Source organism: Cebus imitator, unplaced genomic scaffold (assembly GCF_001604975.1).
Source record: "Cebus imitator isolate Cc_AM_T3 unplaced genomic scaffold, Cebus_imitator-1.0 Scaffold206, whole genome shotgun sequence".
Taxonomy (NCBI): Eukaryota; Metazoa; Chordata; class Mammalia; order Primates; family Cebidae; genus Cebus; species Cebus imitator.
Genome location: NW_016107521.1, coordinates 2,309,196 through 2,323,773, shown reverse-complemented (window position 1 = coordinate 2,323,773; position 14,578 = coordinate 2,309,196). Strand labels below are relative to the sequence as shown.

At 49.8% G+C, this 14,578-nt stretch overlaps 1 protein-coding gene across 1 annotated transcript in view; it reads left to right on the top strand.

Annotated features, from left to right (window-relative positions):
- LHX2 (LIM homeobox 2) overlaps positions 1-14,307 on the top strand; it is a 20,907-nt gene extending 6,600 nt beyond the window's left edge. The window contains exons 4-5 of the mRNA XM_017548360.2: positions 2,854-3,059; positions 13,805-14,307. Of these exons, the coding sequence (XP_017403849.1) occupies positions 2,854-3,059; positions 13,805-14,092 (494 nt within the window). The 3' untranslated portion in view covers positions 14,093-14,307. The remainder of the gene's footprint in view (positions 1-2,853; positions 3,060-13,804) is intronic.
- Positions 14,308-14,578: the final 271 nt, after the last annotated feature.

Below are 14,578 nucleotides of genomic sequence, written 5' to 3'. Positions count from 1 at the left end.
AAAAAAAAAAAAAAGGAGAGAGAAAGCCCGGGTCCTCCCCCTCCCCTCGGCCCCTCGCTCCTCTCCGGATCCGATCCTGGGGAATCTCGATCCGGCCCGGGCACTGGGGGCGGGAGTGAGGGGGTTCGGGGCGCCGGCCAAACCTGGGCCCCACGGCTGCTTCCCCCGCCGCCGCCCCCTGCCCTCGCCTCTGGCCAGCCTCGGCCTCACTACCTAGGGACGGCTCCTTTCCTTTTTTCTCCATTCCCCTTCTTTCCTATTTTCACCAACTCCCCCACCAGTCACGGCTTCGGAAAAGGCCTCCCCCGCAGGGACAGGGTCTCCTGGAGCCCCGGGATTCAGCTCGGCCACCGGACCCTCGCCACAGGCTGCCCCTGTTTCCGGGACTCGCTTTCCCCTCGGCTCTCACTGTCTGTTTCTTGCTGTCTTTGTAGCTGTCTGCCTCTGGTTTCCCCGCTCCTTCGCTTTCTTTACCTCTGCCTCTCCTCTCTTTTTCCTGTCCATCTTCCCTCCCTACTCCCTCTCTCTTTCTCTCCCTCCCTCTTTCTCTCCCTCCATTCTGCCTTTCAACGTCTGTCTTTTTCTCTCCTTTCTCTGCCCTTTCTGTCCCCCTCCCCCGCACCACTTCCCCCACCTAGGCGGCACTCAGGGCAGGTCCCTTGGGTCCATGGGGGCGTCGGGATCCCCACGGAGCTCATTAACAGCAGCCAAGCCCAGGCGGGGGCTGGGTGGAGGGATGGGCCCAAAGATCCCCCGTGGGGAGGCCTGCCCCACCCCCAGTGGAACTGGGAACTGGGGGAAAGAAAAGGGTTGCTCACCTCCGCGGGTTCCAAGCAGTTCTGGTGGATCAGGTTCACAGGCATCCTCTGATCCCCTTTAAATTGCAGGATCCCGGCTCTTCACTGCAGGAGCGCTCTCCATAGGAGTGCAGCCCCGGGGGTGAGGGACCTGGAGGCGGGTGGAAAGAGGCCCTTAGGAGGTGTAGCCCCTAGCTAACAGCTCCAAAGTCCTGGGCAAGACCAGTGTCTTGCAAATTCTCTTTGCAAGGGGCTATTCCTCAACTGGGCAGGGGAAGGGGGAGGTCACCAGCAGAGTAAAAGTTCTTCGGAGGTAGTGTAGCCAGATAAAATGCAGGACCCCTAGTTAAATTTGAATTTTGGGTAAATAACAAATACATTTTTTAGTATAAGTGTCCTGAGTAATATTTACCTTTTGGATAAATAACGAATAAATTTGAAATTTGTAGTATATGTGTCCCGTGTAATATTTGAATTTCAGATAAATGACAGTATTTTAGTGTAGCTATGTCACCTGTAGTATTTGAATTTTAGGTAAACAACAAGTACATTTGTAGTATAGGTATGTCCCGTGTAATATTTAGGGCATGCTTATACTAAAAAAATCATTGATTATTTATCTGAAATTTGTATTTAACTGGGCAGCCTGTATTTTCATTTACTAAATCTAGAACTCTGTTATAGATACATGATAAGGGCACAAGGTATCTTCTCAGTTCCCCACTTTAGGCGGACTGCATGTGCGCCTCTTATGAGTCTTAACCCAAGGCAAGACCATAAGTGTTGGTGCCCACGTCTCCAGAGGTTAGGAGGGGATCTTGGGAGGGGTCCTGCATGACCCCATCAGCTTCCAGATGGCCGAGCAATTTTCTGAGGCCCACGTTTCACCCATATTCCCCAACCCTAATGCCAGCTAGGTATTGGCAGCCTGGCCCCCGTGAGGCCCCTTGTGGGTAGGGACAGGCTTCCTCCTCCCTTTGTGGTGTAGTGGAAGAAAACGAGGACTGCAGTGCTGAACCCAGGCTCAATAGATTAAGATCACTCTAGTCGGTTACAGGTGATGTGGCTGTGGGCAGGTGGCTTCATTTCCCTTAGCTTTAGTTTCCATAGCTCTAAAATGGGAAGAGTCATAGCCATCTCTCCGAGTGGTAATGATGTACAGTGATATTTGTAAAGCCAAACGCATACCATAGGTGTCTACTGCATGTTTATTTCTTCCTTGGACTTCCTTCCCCTTCCACTCTGCCACTCTCTGTGGACTGCAGCAGGTCTCTGAACTTCCCCGAGCCTAATTTGCCCCATTTGTTCCACGGGGAAACAACCTTCTCACAGGGTAGTGATGAGGATTAAACTGCAAAATGCAATTTCCAACCTTCAGCCCAGTGTTGGGGGTGCAGGGGTCCTTCAGTACTTTTGGGTGTGTTGAAATGAAAGTGAGTCTCTTTCTCAGCAGTTCCTAGTGCCAGTCCCAGACACGGTAGGGGGAGATGGCAGAGAGCACTCATGCTTAGGAGTGCCTTGGGAAACAGGAGGAGTGCAGGCCCAGAGACCTTGTCCTGCTGTTTCCGAAGTCAAGAGACTTCCCTTGCTGAGCCTCGGTTTCAACATCTGTAAAAAGGGGAAGATAATACCTGGTGCTCCTTGGATTGTTTCCCAATGAAACTGTGCCTGGAAAGCCTTTTAACACATCATCTGGAGTCCAATCAGCCATCAACAAGTTGTAGCTGTTGTGGTTGTTACTGCTGCTGCTGCTACTATTGTTTTTATTATCACAACATAATGGCTTTGGAATGATTTTGGGATTCTCCCAGAGCTGGGATTCAGTGCTGCGGTTCCTAGCAGAGTGATCCTGGGCGATTGCTCTCTCTGAGCCTCAGTGTCTCCATCTATAAAGTGGGGATAATGTCCCCAGTTCGTTGTGGCTCAGACGTGCGGCAGGGTTAAGGATAGAAGTGTTTGGCAGCAGGTGCGGAGAGTGTGGCTTTGGCATGGGGGTGGGTCAGGAAGTTCACCACAGCTCACGGCCGCCGCCGCCGGCTGTGTGTCTCCTCCCTAGCGCTGAGCTGTAACGAAAACGACGCAGAGCACCTGGACCGCGACCAGCCCTACCCGAGCAGCCAGAAGACCAAGCGCATGCGCACGTCCTTCAAGCACCACCAGCTTCGGACCATGAAGTCTTACTTTGCCATTAACCACAACCCCGACGCCAAGGACTTGAAGCAGCTCGCGCAAAAGACGGGCCTCACCAAGCGGGTCCTCCAGGTCAGCAGGGGCCAGGGGTGGGGGTGGGGGTGGGGGTGGGGGGAACCACCGGGGACTGCGGTGGAACCCTGCATCCCCCACCGTGGGCCTTGGAAAGCTTCCACCCTGCGTCTGCTTCTCAGTTTATCTTTGTCATTCTCTTTCTTCACCTCTCCCTATCTGTATTTCGGGTTTTTTTCCTTACTTTGTCGTTTCTCTTTTTCAGTTTTTGCCTCTCTGTTTTTCTGTTTGTGTATCCCTCCATCCCCTTTGTCTCCATATTTGGTCTCTTCTCTTTCTTGTAAACAATTCTTAGTTTCTGTTTATTATTCAAGTGACACTCATTTTACACATGTTCGTGTCATGAGAGGTTCAAACATGTCAGAGAAATCTAGAGGCCGCCCACCCCTTCCCAGGACGTCCACCCAAGGTGACTGTTAGCGCCTGCTTCTTGCTTCTCATCCACTCTAGTTTCTCTTCTCTTGCTGTCTGCCTCTGTCTTCCTTCCCGCTCTCTCTTCCTTCAGGCAACTCTCTAGATGTATCTTCTGCCTCCCAGACTCTCCTGGAAGCAAGGTTTGGTGGTGGGAGTGTGTGGGGGCAGATTCCCTGGGTGGGCAGGTGGGGGCAGGGCTCACCTGGCTGGGTCTGTCCAGAGGACATGGTGAGGTGGCAGAGTGGCTGGGTGCCTGTGAAACAGCAGAACTGCACTTACATGTGAGGGTACTTTCTTAACAGAGGAGATCCAGAACTTTCACCTGATTTCCATAGAGATGTTAAGAACCCTAGTCTGAGGGCGCAGGGGGAGGTCCCAGGCTCCTGCATGACCTAAAGTTGTGGCAGAGCCTTGGGCCACAACTCAAACGGTCAGCTCTTCCTTTTACTCATTTTAGGGTCTTAGGCAAGTCACTTAACTTTTTGGAGCCTCAGTTTCCTCATACATGAAATGGATACAATAAATTATGCGTCGGGGTTGTCCGAGGAGCCACTGAAATGACATGACTATGGCGTGACCTGACACGTGCTCAGTGGATAGTGGCCAATAATAGCTTTAACTAGGTTCATTAGCTGGCATGAATTCATTAGTATGAGCAATTATTCTGGTAGCTGGACCTCAGTTTCCCCATTCATGGAAAGAGAAGGCAAGACGGTGCCTCCCTTTATAACAAGTTTAAGCAAAGCAAGTTTAACCAATTTATTCTTTAGAACGTGTGGTTATGGTGACAGCGACACACATTTTGAGGGAAGGAAACCGAGGGATGAAGTGACCGGACAGTCTCAACAGGAGGGGAGGTGGTGGGATTCGAGTCCAGGCCAGTCTGACCCACCCTCCAACCCCAGGTCTCCGGGACTGAGGGCTGGGAGGTGACATAGAGGGGATGATGGAGACGGAGGGCTGCGCAGCGGCCCTATGAAAGTTCTTGCGAGTTTGTCAGAAATTAAAAAAAAAAAAAAAAAAAGCCTTTCATGGGGTGGGTTGAGGCTGTGTCACGGCGCAACCGTAGCTGCAGCTGCCGGGGCAGCTGGGAGTTGGGGACTCTCGGTTGCCAAGGCGTCCCTGGGTAGCGCTGCTCAGGGGGAGCGGGCGAGGGGCTGCGGGGCGAGGGAGGACTGGGTGACGTAGCCGTGGTAGGGAGCGCTGGCCAATGGGACGCCGATGCGCCTCTCTGGGCCCGCCCCTCCCTCGGGTCCGTTTTGCAGGCAGCTTCGAGTCCCACTGGCCTGGGCTCCTGGTGGGGTGGAGGACACGGCTACACCCGCTGGGGTAGCAGGCTCCGCTTGTGTTTCCTTCGTTCTTTGCCTTCTTGGGGTTAGGTCAAGGATTCTCTGTGGCGTCTCCTCCCTTCAGCCGTGGGTGAGTTCGGACTGAGGACTTGGGGTTGGGCGGCCTTTTCTCCGGTTGGTAGGACCCTTCCTCCTTCACCAACCCAGATCCTCTGTGGCAGGGATGTCCAATCCTTTGGCTTCTCTGGGCCACATTAGAAGAAGAAGAACTGTTCTGGGCTACACGTAAAATACACTAACGTGAACAATAGCTGTTGAGCTAAAAAAAAAAAAAAAAAGCCTCATAATGTTTTAAGAAAGTTTATCAATTTGTGTTAGGCCACATTCAAAGCCCTCCAGGGCATAGATGAGCTTGCTCTATGGAGTGGGGTTGGGGGAGGGAAGGCAGCTCTATGAATTAATGCTTGAGCTGGCGACAGAACTGGGTTCAGGAAGACCTGGGCTGGGTTCACTGGCTGTGTGTCTTGGACAAATTAGTTAGCCTCTCTGAGCCATAGATTTCTCATCTGTAGAAAGGCACCATTAGGGCACAAACCTCTCTCAGTTATCCAGATTAAATGAAATGAAGAGTAAGTACCCATAGTTGAATCGGAATCTCCAGTGAAGAGCCAGTCTCTGTTGACCTTGGGGAGGTGGGAGGCTTGGTCACCTGGCTTAGGAACAAATCAGATTTCCAGGAGAGTCACCTCTTGCTCTTTAATCTGATGAAATATGTATTGCACCAGGCCCCAGGGACACAGGGATGAACAAACCACAGTCCTGGCCCTGAAGAAATTCACCTGTTAGCTATAGAGACAGACCCATGTATAGTGTCCTCATGGTGTGATCAGTTGGGGAACATACTGAGGGACCCCAGAGGAGGGACCAGCCGCTCTGGGTGCCAGGCATCATGATCCCTCTTCCCCACTGTCCAGATGAGAACATGGAGGCCCAAATGATCTCCACTTGCCCCAAATCACACTTTGCTAGTTACCTGCAGAGCTAGTTCCAAATCCAGTCCTGTCTGATCAACGGACATAGTTCTTTCGTCTTTGAGCCAATCTGGCAATGACTGTCTGAGTGTGAGCATCCATTAGGATCTGTATGGTGGGGGCAGGCATACCTGTAGCACTGTTCTCCCTTTTTCCCAGACCACATTTGTACAAATTCCAAATATTACCTACTGTACATGATGATACAGCAGTTTACAAAGCATTATCTTTCCAGCCACTTAGCTACCTTACCTTAATATTTTTTCTGCCCATTTTACAGATGAGAAGCTTAAGACCTAGTAAGATGAGGTGATTTGCTGCTGGCTACAGGAGCCAGGCATTGGCAGTGTGGGGCTCGGTCCCAGGTGCCCTGACTGCCTATGGGGAATCTGGGGGACATGGGATGGGAGCAGTTTTAGGTGAGGCAATTAGTCGTATGGCTTTGAAAGGTAACAGACTGGTTTGAATTCTCTCTGACTTACCAGCAGTGAGATTTGGATGCTTTAATCTCTCCTCTCTGAGCCTGATTCCTTATCTGTGAGATGGCAATGAGAATACTGTCTTACTGGTGGTTGCATGGAGGAAATGAGATTACATACAGTATAATTTACAAAGTATAGAGTCAGGACCCAGCCATGCTCATCTCATGCCCTCATTTACCCAGCACCATTCAGTCTGCAACCCTCTTTGCACACATCTTAAAAATGCGATTATCTTCATTTTGCAGATGATGAAACTGAGGTTCTGAGAGTCTAGGACCCTGGCCCTGTCTCACAGCTTGTAAGTGATGAAGCCAGGAGTCAAGTGCAGATCAGTCGGATTCCAAAGCTCTTTCCAATATTGCACATGTAGGGATTGTGACTTTTCTCCCCTTGGATCTGGCTGCGAATGCAGCAGTACAATGGGAGAAGAGGGAAGGTATAGGTCACAGATGCCATGTCTTGGCAGGAAAGCAGAAACCTCTACTAAAGCGCTGATCACATAACAGGGGCTCACATTTGTCATCAGCAGCAGCATGACAACTGTAATACTCTATCAGTGGGCAAGGTGACTAGGAGACAGAAGGGCCCCTTGGAGAGAGGTCTGTTAAGACTTTTAGCTTTACAAATGCATGGAGATTGTTTCTCAGTACATAGGAGTTGCTTTTCTTCCTTCCTGTGGAAGCACCAGGGAGGCAGAATATTAAGATGCCTTAAGCCTGGGGAAACGGGTGATGAGCTGATTGATTTGGGTGGGTGAAGGTCTCCATAGGGTTTCCCTGGTGTGACTTTGGAAGAAAATACATTTTAACCACCAACAGTCTAAAAACTATCTTTGAGGCTGGGCGAGGTGGCTCACTCCTGTAATCCCAGCACTTTGGGAGGCTGAGGTGGGCAGATCAGTTCAGGCCGGGGATTCGAACCAGCCTGGCCAACATGGTGAAACCCCCGTCACTACTACAAATCCAAAAAATTAGCCAGGCATGGTGGTGTGCTCCTGTAGTCCCAGCTACTCAGGAGACTGAGGCAGGAGAATTGCTTGAACCCGGGAGGTGGAGGTTGCAGTGAGCTGAGATCGTATCACTGCACTCCAGCCTGGGCAACAGAGCAAGACTCTCTCCAAAATAAATAAATAACTAGCATCTTTTAGGTGACTAGTTAGTTGTTAGTATCCTGTGTGAGAGTTTACGAGCTGAGAACTCTAGCTTTCCTCTGGTCACTCACCTGTTTGGCAGACACACTGACCTACCATGTGCCAGGGAGGGCTGGAGGCACTGAGGATTCAGTGGGGAACAAGACAGTGAACAAGGCCCCCAGGGACGTCCAGCCCAGAGGCCATGTGGAGCAAGATGTGGGATAAACACTTGACATCATGCTAAGATTAATCTCTGTATTTTTTTTAAATGATTCTAAGATCAAATTGATTAGTGAAAGGCTCAAGGTGACTATGTCTTTCTCTTGGAGACCAGAGCATGTTAGCATTAATACAGGCACTGAGAAACCTGAAAGAGACTCAACTTAGTCTAATGTAACATTTCCCAAATCTTATTTGGCCATAGAATTCTTATTTAACTCTTGAAATAAAATGGAAGACGTACTAGGTAGGAAAAATACAAGGGTACAATGAGAGCATGTAACACAGAGGCCTGACCTGCTGAAGGAGGTAGTCAGGGAAGGCTTCCCTGAGGAGGAGGTGCCCTTTATACCAGGGCAGGATACTTCATTTCTTTGAACCTCTGTTTCCCCACCTGTAAAGTGGTCTTTGTCCTGCCTGTCCACCACCCAGGGCAGTGATGACTGTCCTGGATGGTCTAAGCTGTGTGGAGTTTCACAGGCAATTTGGCCTGAACCTCTCATTTCAGAGGAGAGGAAGTTCACTCACGGAGGTGGTGTGACTCTCCCAAGAACCACAGCAAAGTGGTTAGAACCCTGGGGCTGGAAACAAGGGTTTCTGATTTCTAGTTCAGTGCTTATTACTTTTGGTTCTTTAAAGAAAACTTCTTTAAAAGTTTACAAAATGCTAGAACTGCTATACTGACAGTTTAGAAAAATAGAAAAAAAAAACAACAACCCAAAACTTACCCTTCTAAGAGCACAGGAGCCCAATAACTAAAGTGTGTTATTTAGCGGTTAAGTAGTGGTTAAGGGCATGGAACCAGTCTGTTGAAATTCATATCTCAGTTCCGCCTCTTACTGGCTGTGCAGTAAGGCACAGTCTCTGTACCTGCAAATTGGCAGCAATACTCACATCTGCCGCATAGAATTATTATAAGGAGCAAATGAGCTAATGTGTAAAATGCTTGGGACTTTGCTTATAAAATGCCTGGCACTGAATGGTGTGGTGGCTCCTGCCGGTAATCCCAGCACTTTGGGAGATAGAGGTGGGCAGATCGCTTGAGCCCAGGAGTTTGAGACCAGCATGGGCAACATAGTGAGACTCTGTCGCTACAAAATACAAGAAGTAGCCAGGCATGGTGGCATGTTCCAGTAGTCCCAGCTACTCAGGAGGCTGAGGTGGGAGGTGGAAGCTGCAGTGAGCTCTAATCACACCATACTGCACTCCAGCCTGGTCAACAGAGCGAGATCCTGTCTCAAAAAAAGAAAAGAAAATAGGCTGAGCATGGTGGCTCTCACCTATAATCCCAGGACTTTGAGAGATTGAGGCAGGTGGATCACCTGAGGTCAGGAGTTTGAGACCAGCATGGCCAACATGGTGAAACCCCATCTCTACTAAAAATACAAAAATTAATTAAATGTGATGGTGAGTGCCTGTAATCCCAGCTACTCAGGAGGCTGAGGCAGGAGAATCGCTTGAACCCGGGAGGTAGAGATTGCAGTGAGCCAAATCGTGCCATTGCACTCCAGCTGGGGTAACAGAGATAGACTCTGTCTCCAAAAAAAAAAAAAAAAAAATAAAAGGAAAAAGAAGATGGTGCTTCATGGGGAATACTGTTCGTCATTATTATTTTCTTTGTGAAGGTACAACACCAGAGGATATAATTTCTTTATCCTTTGTTTTCCACCTAACAGCCATCACATTTCCCCTGTGGCGTTGTGGAGTGGCTGTGTCATGACTCCCACTTGCCACATCTGAGTGGACACTTTGCATGCAGCCAGTAGTTTGATGTTATAAACAATGCCATGATGGGCATGAAGCTTTCATCTTTTGGGTGATTTCCGTAGCATCCCAGGTGGGGATTTGCTGGGGGCAAAATGGGTTTCCCACTGGCCCTCCTGGCTTTCTTGATGAAAAAATTCTGGAGAAGGAGGTGTGGGAGGCAGAACACAGCTTGCAGGGCCAGTGAGTGCCTGGGGAGGGGGCAAGAAGCAATGGAGGGGGCTTCTTCATCCACCTAGGACTTACTGGAGGTCTGCTGGGCACCAGGGTAGGGCAACCCTAGCCTGCTGTTAGTTGTGTCCTGATGATTCTCTGTCTGAACTTGGCCTTGTCCCAGACACACAGTGCAGGGAACAGGAGGCACTTGAAGCGAGAGGGCTGTCAGTTTCAGGAGGTGGGTGGGTGGGACAGATCACCCCCTTGTTGCTTGCAGCTGCCCAAGAATCCCAGCCTGTCAGAACCCTGAGAGCCATAGAGATCATGTGATATGGTCTAACCCTTGTGTTGTAAAAGTGAGGAAACTGAGGCAGGTCCAGAGGTGAGGGACAACCTGAGGTCACGTGGCAGTCCCAGGACTGGAAGCTACTCTTTCCACTACACCATTGTTGCTTCTCTGCTTATTCATTCATTTATTCACTCATTCATAGACTTGCTACCCCCTCAGGTAGCAAGACCTTTTTAGGGCAAAAGGATTCCAGTCTCAGGTTGCCTCTGTGTGACCTCTGGCAAGTGGCTTCACCACTCTGACCCTCTGGTTTTTAAACCTATACAGTGGAGCCAGATGTGGTGGCTCATGCCTATAATCCCAGGACTTTGGGAGGCCGAGGTGGACGGATCACCTGAGGTCAGGAGTTTGATACTAGCCTGGCCAACATGGTGAAACTCCATCTCTACTAAAAATACAAAAAATTATCTGGGTATGGTGGCGGGTGCCTGTAATCCCAGCTATTTGGGAGGCTGAGGCAGGAGAATCGCTTGAACTCAGGAGGTAGAGATTGCTGTGAGTTGATACCATGCCACTGCACTCCAGCTCGGGGGTGACAGAGCAAGACTTTGTCTCAAAAAAAAGTAAAAATTAGCCTGGTATGGTGGTATGCACCTGTAATCCCAGCTACTTAGGAGACTGAGGCAGGAGAATTCCTTGAACCCAGGAGACGGAGGTTGCAATGAGCCGAGATCTCGCCTCTGCACTCCAGCCTGGGTGACAAAGCCAGACTCTGTCTCAAAATAAATGAATAAATAATAAATAAATAAAACTATAAAATGAGAATAATAATAATCGAACCTAACTACTTGGCTTTTCATGAGAATAACCTGTGACAGTGCATGCTGGAAGGTGGCGTGGGGCCTGGCACGTAGTAAAAGGTGCATACATGTCAGCCATTCCTATGAATACGTATTACTGATTCTGAATCTCTGCCATGTCCCAGGGGACATGAAGATAGCATAGACAGGGTCCCTATGCCCATCAACCTCTCAGGAGTGGACTTTCTGAAATACTTGGGAGAGAATTCTAGTGAAGCAAACCCCACACAACCCCAGCGCAGCCTGGCTTAAATGAAGTTGTTGAATTTCCATCCACCGGATTCCCAGTGCCTTAGTTCCGGAAAGCAGAGCAGACAGTTGTGGACGATGGTGTCATTGTTTACAAGCTCACTGTTAGGGGCAACAGCCTGAGAAATAGCAAACAGCCGGCAGCTAGCTGGGTCCAGCCCTGCCCGAGGTCTTGGAGCCCCGGACGGATGAGCAAATGAGCACCCAGCAAGGCACCCTCCACCCCTGTCCCAGGCTCCCTGCTCCAGCTACCCTGTGGAAACTCAGATGCACAGAGCACAGGCTGCTCTCAGGTCATACGCACACAGGCCAAGACAATGGCAAGGCGGCGGCACCAAGGCTCCGGCTTTCTCTGCCCTGATCTGCGTGGCTTTGGGGAAGTCACTTCCTCTCTCTCAGGGCCTCTGGGGGATTTCTCCATCCATTTTCTTCATCAGCTATTCCTCAGGCTACCAGGACACAGTCTCATCCCTGCAGATTTCTGCTGGCCGGGAAAGGGAAATACCCCCCTGCCCCCGACCCCAGGGAGGGCATGTCGGGGTGGCCAGAGAAGCACTGTGCTTATTTGCCAGCCCCTAGAAGGAAAGGACAACAGGCTTTCATTGGACAGAGAGCCAGAGAAAGCGTGCTGCCTTCCTGGGAAGATCCAGCGCTGGGGAGGGGGCTTGGTGTCTTCACTTCACAGGGTCTGGATCTCCCCCTTTACTCCAAGACTCTTGTGGCTGTGCTTTTAATTGAGCCCAAATTGTGTCAGACCACCAGAAAGGGGGGTTTGAGGTCATAGGCCCCTGCAGCTGGGGTGGTCCTGAGGGGTGGGTGGGGCCAGGAGCCAGCCCTCCCCCTCCTGCAGGAGACACTGGGAAGACAGGCAGATGCAGGACATCTGGAAATCCGCAACTGGACACCCCAGAATCTGCAGAGTGCCCCGAGGCCCTTTGTTTTATGGGGAGGCTTCTGGTGGGTGTTTTCCTCATGCAAAGGGAAGTGAAGGGGCCCTGCCTTGAAGGCCTTTTTCCTTGGAAGCTTCAACCCCACCCCCACAGTGGCCCGGATTTCCTAAGCCCCTCCCAAAGTACTGCGTGGACCTCTGGGTACAGCGGGTCTCTATGTTTGTGCTGTTATAAGGGCGGTTGTAGTTGAGGGCCGGCTGTGTGGATGAGTCTCTTTTTTTTTTTTTTTTTTTTTTTTTTTTTGAGACAGTCTCGCTGGAGGGCAGTGGTGGATCTCGGCTCACTGCAACCTCCGCCTCCTGGGTTCAAGCAAATTCTCAGCCTCCTGAGTAGCTGGGGTTACAGGAACGCACCACGAAGCCCAGCTAATTTTTTATAATTTTAGTAGAGATGGGGTTTCACCATGTTGGCCAGGCTGGTCTCGAACTCCTGACCTCAAGTGATCCACCTGCCTCAGCCTCTCAAAGTGCTGAGATTACAGGTGTGAGCCACCGTGCCCGGCCTTAGATGAATTTCTCTGTGTCTTCCTGAATGCATACAGGTGTGTGTGCAAAGGTATGGGTGTTGACGTATGTGTGTCTGTGCCCAAGAAAAAAATGAAAGTAAGCCCATGTTCTCTCACTGACATTCTTTTCACACCGAGCCCTGTGCCCTGCTGCACATCCCTCCTAAGCTGATGTGGGATGCAGCAGGTCAGGCGGGAGACTGCGGGTTTCAGCTTCCCTGGACTCACTTTGATCTGGCTGCTGTTCCCGATCTGCCCAGCTCCACCTACCTCCACCCTGAGACCTGATGCCTGGTGGCCCAGGGTACCTGGTGGCTTCTCCAACCGATGAGGGGGAATAGGATCCGTGCCTTTTACTTCCTCTTAGTGACTCATTATTATTGCCTGATTCTCGTGTGTTCTTTATCCCATTCCCAGACTTACTGACCATGAAACATTTTAAACATTTTACCAACAAGAACTTGTGGGGTTTATTGTCTGCTGAAAGGCAACTGCCAAAAAAGGAACCACAGAAAAGGGGATGTCTCAAACAACCATTCGGAAAAGGATCAAGATTTGTCCCGTGTGTGTGTTTGGTATAGAAATGCAACATGAGCCACACATTTAATTTTAAATTTTAAATGTTCTGGTAGCCCTCCTTGAAGAAGAGATGAATAAAATTCTTTTTAATAACGTATTTTGTTTAACCCAGGACAGCCAAACTATTATCATTTCGACATGTAATCAATATAAAAACTATTGAGAGATTCAACCTGCTTTTTTCATACCCAGCCTTCAGATAGGTTGTGTGTTTTCACCTGCAGACTGGTGGCATTTAGTCTAGTGCCATTTTAAGTGCCCAGCGACCATATGTGACTCCCAAATTCGGGAGTGCAGCTCAGCCCTGGAACCTCCTATCAGAAAGAGAAGCCCAGCCATAGCAGTAAAGAAAGTGAAATTTTTGTTTTATTTTGTTAAGAGCAAAATATTGGATGGGTGCAGTGGCTCATACATGTAATCTCAACCCTTTAGGAGGCTGAGGCAGGAGGATCACTTGAAGCCTGGAGTTTGAGACCAGCCTGGGCAATGTTGCAAGACCCCGTTGATACAAAAAATTAAAAGCGGGGACCGGTGGTACTCCCCTGCAGCCCCAGCTACCCAGGAGGCAGAGGCAGGAGGACCGCCTGAGCCCAGGAGTTTGAAGCTGCAGTGAGCTGAGACTGTGCCATTGCACTTCAGCCTGGGGGACAGACCCAGACCCTGTCTCCAAAAAAAAAAAAAAAATACTGCCAACCTGACTTTTTTTGGATCCTCTTGGCAAAACGCAGATTAGTGTCCCCAGACACAGCAGAGCTCCTAGTGAAGCAGTCGGCGGGATGCCCCGCCTGCCTCCTGCTAACCAGCCCTTCCCTGTCATCCCCCGCAGGTCTGGTTCCAGAATGCCCGAGCCAAGTTCAGGCGCAACCTCTTACGGCAGGAAAACACGGGCGTGGACAAGTCGGCGGACGCGGCGCTGCAGACAGGGACACCCTCGGGCCCAGCCTCGGAGCTCTCTAACGCCTCGCTCAGCCCCTCCAGCACGCCCACCACCCTGACAGACTTGACTAGCCCCACCCTGCCAACTGTGACGTCCGTCTTAACTTCTGTGCCTGGCAACCTGGAGGGCCATGAGCCCCACAGCCCCTCACAAACGACTCTTACCAACCTTTTCTAATGACTCGCATCCCCCAACCCCACAATTTCTTTAAAAAAGAAATTATCTTTAGTTGAATTCCAAGTGTATTTTAAAATAGAGGCTTTGAGCAACTAACTAACCACATTTTAGGATCTCGCCTGGAAACAGAGGAAAAAAAAAAAAAAAAGAAGAAGCGTGCGCCCGGCTAACACAGCGATGTGGACCGAGGAACAACTTGGAAGAATTACCTGCAACACAACATTTGTGTCACTGTACAGTTTTGTGGACTGACTGAGCGAGGAAAAACAACAAATAATTTAAGTTGGCTAGAGCTTCTGTATTTTCAAAGACTGCCACGTGCCTTAGGAATACTGTTTTATCTCCATACTTTGGATGACTTGTTCATTTTTCTCTCCCTCTTTTTCTCTCTGTATATTTATGACCAGAGCAAAAATGTAAAAAACAAAAAACAACAAAAAAAAGTTTGTTACTTTGAATAGTCCTAAAAAGAAAAAAAAAAAAAAA